Source organism: Dipodomys ordii, unplaced genomic scaffold (assembly GCF_000151885.1).
Source record: "Dipodomys ordii isolate 6190 unplaced genomic scaffold, Dord_2.0 Scaffold72, whole genome shotgun sequence".
Classification (NCBI taxonomy): Eukaryota; Metazoa; Chordata; class Mammalia; order Rodentia; family Heteromyidae; genus Dipodomys; species Dipodomys ordii.
Window position 1 is genome coordinate 2,036,645 of NW_012267288.1, and position 7,390 is coordinate 2,044,034.

Below are 7,390 nucleotides of genomic sequence, written 5' to 3' on the forward strand. Positions count from 1 at the left end.
ATTTCATGGCAATTTTAAACTCCTGATAGCTAGGCATTTTGTTTAGAATTATATTGTACTAAATCATATTACACATGATTTAAATTATTTACACCTAAACTTTCATATGTATTAGGAAATTGAATGATTTTATATAAAAATACAATTGGTGTTGAGGTTGAATTAGAAAAATAAAAATGTTTTTCATTTTAAGAAGGTTTAAGTGCAGGATAATAAGATCATTGCTACTAGAACAAAAGTTGGGGCCTACACATTTAGGGGTCAGATGTCTGAAAGAAAGAAAAACATATGAAAAGTAAAGGAAACCTAAGAAAGATTTTTTTTAAAGAAATTACTTAATTTTTTGTGTGCTAGAATTATTTTGCAATTTTGTGGAAATTCAGCATACCTTTTATAAACTGGTATAATCTGCCTTTTGAACAAAATCTAAGGAGAACCTATGGGCAAAATCACACTGCCTACATATTCTAAAATTCCCAAGAGGGGAAAATACATTCTAACTAAATAGAAAGGAAAATTCTCTTTTATTCAATGTTAGAATCTTCGCACATTCTATTTCAATCTCTGTTCTTTTTTTCTTACCAGCACGGCATTAAAATAATTACTAACATATGGAACCTTGGAGTGGAATAGGGACTAGAAATCTAGCTAAGCCATTCACTTAAAAATCAGGTAACTGAGTCAGACTCTGATGGCTCCGGTCTATAAATCCTAGCCATTCAGGAGTCTGAGAGCTGAGAATTACAGTTTAAAGTCAGAACAGGCAGGAAAATCTTGAGACTCTTATCAAAAATTAATCAGCCAAAAGCTGCCAGTGAAGGTGTGATGTAAGTGGTAAGGTCCCAGCTTTGAACACAAATAGTTAAGGAAGAGCTTGAGGCCCTGAGATTAAGCCCCAGTATTGGTATGCATGCATTCACACATATATATGTGTGTATGTGCGCACACGTGTGTGTGCACACACATGCTCACGTGCACGCATGCATGCGCACACGCGCGCGCGCGCACACACACACACACACACACACACACACCAGGTAATTGGGAGCTCAACAGGTTAGCAACTCTCTGAGAATAGCTTCACCTACAAGACCTACAAGGACTCTTGGTAAAAGCCAGCTCTATGTGCTACCCTGCATTGGACCAGTTTTGGGGAATCCCTGTTGCCCTGGGCTGTTCCAGATGCTGCTCTAATCCAGGCCTCTCTTCTCTAGATCTCATCCCTTTCTAGCTAAATGATGTTACTTTTCCTTTTTGATTGCTCTAAGCAAATTTCCTACCTCCTTATGAGTGCAGCAAGGCCATCCCAAAGCAGAAGATTTTGGGTGCTTAGCCTTTCTCAACTGTTCTGTAGCTTATCATTTCACAGTTGCTCTGAGAATTAGTAGACTGGAACTGGATAGACTTATCATCATAATTATGGACACCAATTGCCTGAAGAGATGTGATTATTGCATCTCTGCAAGTTGTTCCACCTAAGTTTTAAGTTAAAACTCAAACATTTAGTAAAACACATATTTATTTTTAACTTAAAAGTTTGAAGAGACCAGTCAATTGAGTTAAAACACAAAGAAACTTTGGGGAGAGGCAATGCAAGTCACTTTGAAATATAAATAAGGTTCTTGCCATCCATAGTAAGAAAGCTTTTCAGAATGGTTGATTTTTTTTTTCCTGGAAGAAAGCATTCATTCTAGACAACTTAATTTATTTTAAATGAGAAAAACACACAGCCACATACTTCATCATTGCTGGTCACATTTCCACAGCCAACAGCTCCTGGCTTTCTGGCTCCATCTGGACAGATGGCAGTCACGTTGAAAAGAACGCCATGTACCTGGTTTTCCACCTGAACTTTTACCTCTGAGATGAGTTTCTGCCGAGACAACGTTTTTCAATTACAGATCCAAGTAGTTTCAAATGTAAGCCACAAAGTAGAGTCAAGCTTATTAAACCACTTCAGGTTTATTTTTTAACTAAATCAAAGTCTGTCTCTACAAAGGGATAAATAAAAACAGCATTTTCACACAACCACCCGATTATATTTGAAAATGTAAGAATTACTAAATTGTTAGATTATCTCCATTTAAATGGTTTTATTTTGTTCCATGCATACTGTATACTATGACTGTATTTGACTGTTTCAAAAATAATTCTCACCTAGCCTGTTTTATAAAAATATTCCTTTAAAACCCACTGCTATGTATATGTTATGATAATATCCAAATAAAACATTGGGGACATACATGATCACAAAGAGTACATTTTGACAGCTAAGAGATAAGATACTGCAATCCTAGCTATTTGGGAAGCCTAGATGAAGAGGATCATAGTTCTAGGCCAGTCTGACAATTAAGTTCCTATGACTCCATCTCAATAGATGAAACCAAATATGGTGAATGGCACCTGTTAATCCAGTAAGCTGTGGTGGGAGTAATTGGTCCAGGATGGCTTAGGGAAAAAAGCAAACATCTCAGAAATAATCATAGATGAAGAGAAAATATGACTGATGTGGTAGAGGATTCCTCTGCACACAAAAACCTCAAGTTCAAGGTTTGTGTTCAAGGTTTGAGGTATGGTACTCATGTATGGTACTACCATATATAAAAGGAACATACTTCTAACACACAGTTACTAAAGTAACATTTTAACTTCAAACACTGACTAAGGCAGAGTGCTTATGGATTTACAGTTGAAAGCTCCATTTTTGAGAAGTCACATCTACACTGTCAGCACAAGAATTACCTGACAGACATTGATTCATAAGATTTTCCAAGAATGGCCTACATCCCTACTGATTGCTTCTATCAATCATGTATTCTAAGCTTTAATTCCAAAATAAGGCCTCCTACTATGATGAAACCAATCACACAATTACTCACTCAGCAAACATCTATTTAATGTCTATCATGTATCAGGCACATGCTCATTTTTTCCAACACAATCTCTGAGTTCCAATGGATCTAGTTACTTAAATAAATTCTTCCATGCATATTTTGTCCCCCAAATCGTTAACTTGTAAACAGGAAAAAAGGGAGTAGGGGTGGGATTTAAAATCCATGGAAGCAACCCATGGAGACATTTGGCATGTGACAAAACAGACATGTATGGTTCTCATCAGCTGCCTGTGGCCATCTGCCTATACTGATAATTTTGTTTAGCTCTGGAATAATGTTCTAAGTATCCAAATGGCTCTTGACAGAGCAAAGATTCCCCAACCCAGAAGGAAAAAGTATGTGGCAATGTCAGAAGCAAAGTTTCCAGCAGCTTTTAATTTTTTACTTAGGTGATTTTACTGCTTTTAACAGCAATCATAAGAGATGTACTTACTGATTAATAATCAATCATGAAATTCTGAGGGTATATCCTTAGAACCAAATATTCATATGCATTAGGCAATACTGTCCCAATCATATGTTCATTTATCACCTAATAATTGAATCATTTTGATAAACTAATAAAAACAGATGTTGATATGAAATAATTCCTCTGAGGAGAAAGAAATATTTTAATGAATATTCTCAGCTTGTCCTTCTGAAATCCTGCTTCTGTTAAGATGGAAGCCAGTTAGGCCAATGTTTATAAGCCGTGTATAAAGAAATATCTCTTAAGTTTTTCAGTTTGGGGATTTAGAAATGAAACTTTGCATATGAAGTTTAGCTTAAAAGTATTTAGACAGACTAAATTTTTCCTGATGTGTAATTCTCCAATGAATATTGAATTGTTTCAGTTGAACTGTGAAGACAAAATGAAATTTCGAAACTATGAACCCACAAAAATAAAAGAAACTCATATTGAGGAGACGGAGTTTTGTTGAATTTACTAATATTTGCTGTAAGGCTAATCAGTGGGCTAACACACCCCATACCTGTCCTTTACACATATAAGCAATTCTGTTCTCTGTTTTCCATTGGTACATATTGTCTTCTGCAGAGAACACAAATGTCCAGAGACTCAAATCTAACCAGGTTTATATTGAAGACGATTAGAGAAGAGAGCTGGAGCTTTTCTAAATGCTTTGGCTACTCTTTTACTCTATTAAATTCTGCATGTGGGAAAGGGAGACTTTACTATAACTGGCCCCATCAATCAAGAAAGAATAAGGCATATTTTTCAAAACCATGCTAAAAAGTAAGAAAAGCAAAACAAACAAGTGATATCACACAGCAGGAGCACTTGGGCATGGAATGAACACCTTCTCTTACTTGTGACTTGTGTGACCATTGGGTAATTGGCTGCACTTTTGTGTTCCTACAAATACGGAGTAGTAGCACCTGCCTTATAGGTCATCTGTGAGGTTAAATGAAGGTATGTATAGAAAGTAACTAGCTTTAGCATGAAAGAATAGTCACATTGTAATAGCATTTATCATAGCCAGGCATGCCCCAGTTCTGAGAGCATATTATCTCCTTCTATTCTTTTCTCTGTCAGCCACTCTTCAAAGGACTCATGATAACAACATATGGCCATCTATTCAATAAAATACTGAATCTACTAAGGTGATTCTTTCAGTCAAAGAGTTTTGATGAAATTGCTAGGACAATCACATGATGGAACACAGTGTCCTTCACAGTCTTGTCAGTAATTATATCCCAAGGCAATGCATTTTTCCCTGACATATTTCAACTTTTTAAAAACTGTGCATATCTTATTTTATGACATAGGAAACTCTGCTTTGTGGTACTAAAGAGCTTCCTGCAGTCATGATTTGGTGACTCATTGAGCATTAGATTTGGAAGGCCAAGTGGACAACTTTTGATCTGAACAATTCACGGTCAGTGGCAAAAGCCAGGTACAGAGAGAGCTGAAATGACTCTCCCAAACACTTTACTAGATCATGGCAAAGGCAGGGCTGAGGGCTTAGGTCCAAGTTTTGAGTCTTATGTTCTTTCTACTACTCCTCCCAAAATAATACACCACCACTAGTTTGTATTTCCTCCAGAAGTGGGGGGTAAGAGATTATTTGGAGAAAAAAAAACCACATATGATATATACATACCTTGTAGGCTTCGACTACCAAATTATTGAGATTTGCAGCCTTTGACTCTATTTCACCAGCAATGGTGCCAGGTAAAAGGGGTAGAAGATCCTAGAATACATATAAGTAATATTTTCACAATGATAACAGTAGGCAAAGGTCCAGTAATCAGCAAAGATTCAACATGTGGCAGGTAGTTATCATGGAAAGTGAGTCATTATATAAATGAAAAACATGATGGGAAAATACAAGTAACCTAACAGGGTGGCCAACTGGTATACCTGGGATGTAGTGGTGTGTGGCTGCATCAGTGTATGTGTGAATGTGTGTGCATGATGATCTACAAATGTGATAGACATCACTGGTCCCCCAAAGCCTTTACAAGTTTTTTAAAAGGCTTCAGAAGGCAAAAAATGGTAAAGTTTGGCAAATTTTCCTTCCACATAGAGGCTCACAATGTGTATTTTCCAATTAAAATGTTCAAGATAGGCCAGCGATTTGGAAATTTCCCCAGCTTTCCCCCTCATAATTTAACTTAGACAAGTGTTTTATAGAAATGCTGTTCCATGGAATAACCTTCAGGTCATTGGAAGCCAGACGGGAGAAAAAGTGACCGTGTGAGGTGAGAGCACTGTGTGGCAGGTGCTCACCATGGGGAGAGCTCAATAATTACGGAGCGGACCTTGGTATTTCTAGGAGAGCATGAGAGTGAGCAAAGGCTTAAATGTCTAGCTGAGAGGAAACTGGTGTGACTGTGGTACTTACCATAATGGAATCAGACTGGGAAAACCATGAAATCTACTTCTTGTGCCTCTACTCATAAGCATCACTAAGTTCCTGCTGTATGCCAGCTATACTCTACACATGAAGTATTTGGCATCTCCAGTCAGAGAGCTCACTTAGAGGGTTTTCTGATTCATTTCTTGAACTTTGATTGAGCACTAATTATATGTGACTTTGGATATGCTAACCTGCAAAGCCAAGTAGTTCCTATCCTTACATTCTCACAGATATTGTAATGTCTAATTCATAAAACATTTGTATGACTCAACAGAGACATGCCAGGTCTGTTAGGAGAGATGTCCACCAAGCACTTCAGAGCTGGGAAAGCACTCACTGTTTCCTGGGGAGGTTACTATGAGATCTGCCTTAACAGGTGAGTAAGAGCTTGCTGAATAAGAGAAAAATGGCTGCCAGAGACATGTAGGAAGGAGAGTAGCAAGAATAAAGGAACCAGGAAAGGAAGAGAATGTCTGTTGAGCACTTATACAGAGGCTGGTTAGAAGCAGGACTGGCAGGACAAGCGCATGGCAGGGAACATTCAGGGAATGCAGCCGGAATGTCAAGTTGAGGCCACATGCTCTTAATTGCCCACATGAGAGATTTACTCCCCTCAATCAGAGCCTGCCCTTGGCATATTTTACTTAAAGGAGGTCTGCGGACATACTTGTGATTTCAATGGTTCATCCTGGTAGCCAGGTACAGAATGGATTGAGAGAAGGGTTACAAGACTGTTAAAATCCAGGGGAAAGATGGGTGAGAAAATTGCTGGGCAGTCTTTCTGGCTGTAAAACAGGCACAGGACTCTCAGTGGAGCTGGTCAGGCATGGAACATGCTGATCCTTACTTCTGTGCACAGTCTGGTTAATAATGAACCTGATTTTACAGTTTACAAAGGATTGAAGAGAACCAGCTAGAACTACTAACATTATGTTTTAAAAGTAAGTCATAGAGAAAGAGGAGGCAAGGCTATAAAAAGTCTCATCATGTTTGAAAGTCAACCATGAAGTTTAGAGGTAAAGAGAGCACATCATCTCCCTTAAAATTCTTCATGTTAAAATGGGCATAATAAATACACTGACCTCATTGTTATAAATAACTAAGAGAATAGAAGTATTAGTGTTTCTAAACCCAATGTCTGATAATAGCTAACTACTCAGTGGGTGACATCTATTCCTGCTATTATTAAAGTGCTTTTGGGCCATTTAGTGTGGACCAAGTAGACATTAATTTGTTGTTAAATTAAAATGTAATTTATTGTTACACTGGAAAATGCTTCCATAGGTTGTGCATTTGAAAGACAAGGGAATTAACTTCATTATGAATTTCCAAGAGAAGAAATGATATAAGTAAAATTGTGCTCTGGGATGGTAAATATAAGGTTAATTATGAGGTTGAACTGGTGAAAGGCACAGCAGCTTTGTGCAAATGCAAATGAGTTCACATACTTGTTGAGGCAAGATAATGAGTTTCCTTATCAAAGCTTTACAAAATAAAAATTAAAGGGCACTAGTCAGGTGCTGGTGGCCCAAGCCTGTTATCTTAGCTAATCAGGATCTGGAGGATTGTATTTTGAGGTTGGACCCAGCAAACCACACACACACACACACACACACACACACACACACACACACA

The 7,390-nt window shown here is 37.7% G+C and overlaps 1 protein-coding gene across 1 annotated transcript in view; it reads right to left on the bottom strand.

The window, feature by feature from the left end:
* Itgb8 (integrin, beta 8) overlaps window positions 1-7,390 on the bottom strand; it is an 81,532-nt gene that overhangs the window by 10,790 nt on the left and 63,352 nt on the right. The window contains exons 7-8 of the mRNA XM_013023985.1: window positions 4,997-5,086; window positions 1,739-1,873 (exon numbers count right to left, since the gene is read on the bottom strand). Coding sequence (XP_012879439.1) covers window positions 1,739-1,873; window positions 4,997-5,086 — 225 coding nt within the window. The remainder of the gene's footprint in view (window positions 1-1,738; window positions 1,874-4,996; window positions 5,087-7,390) is intronic.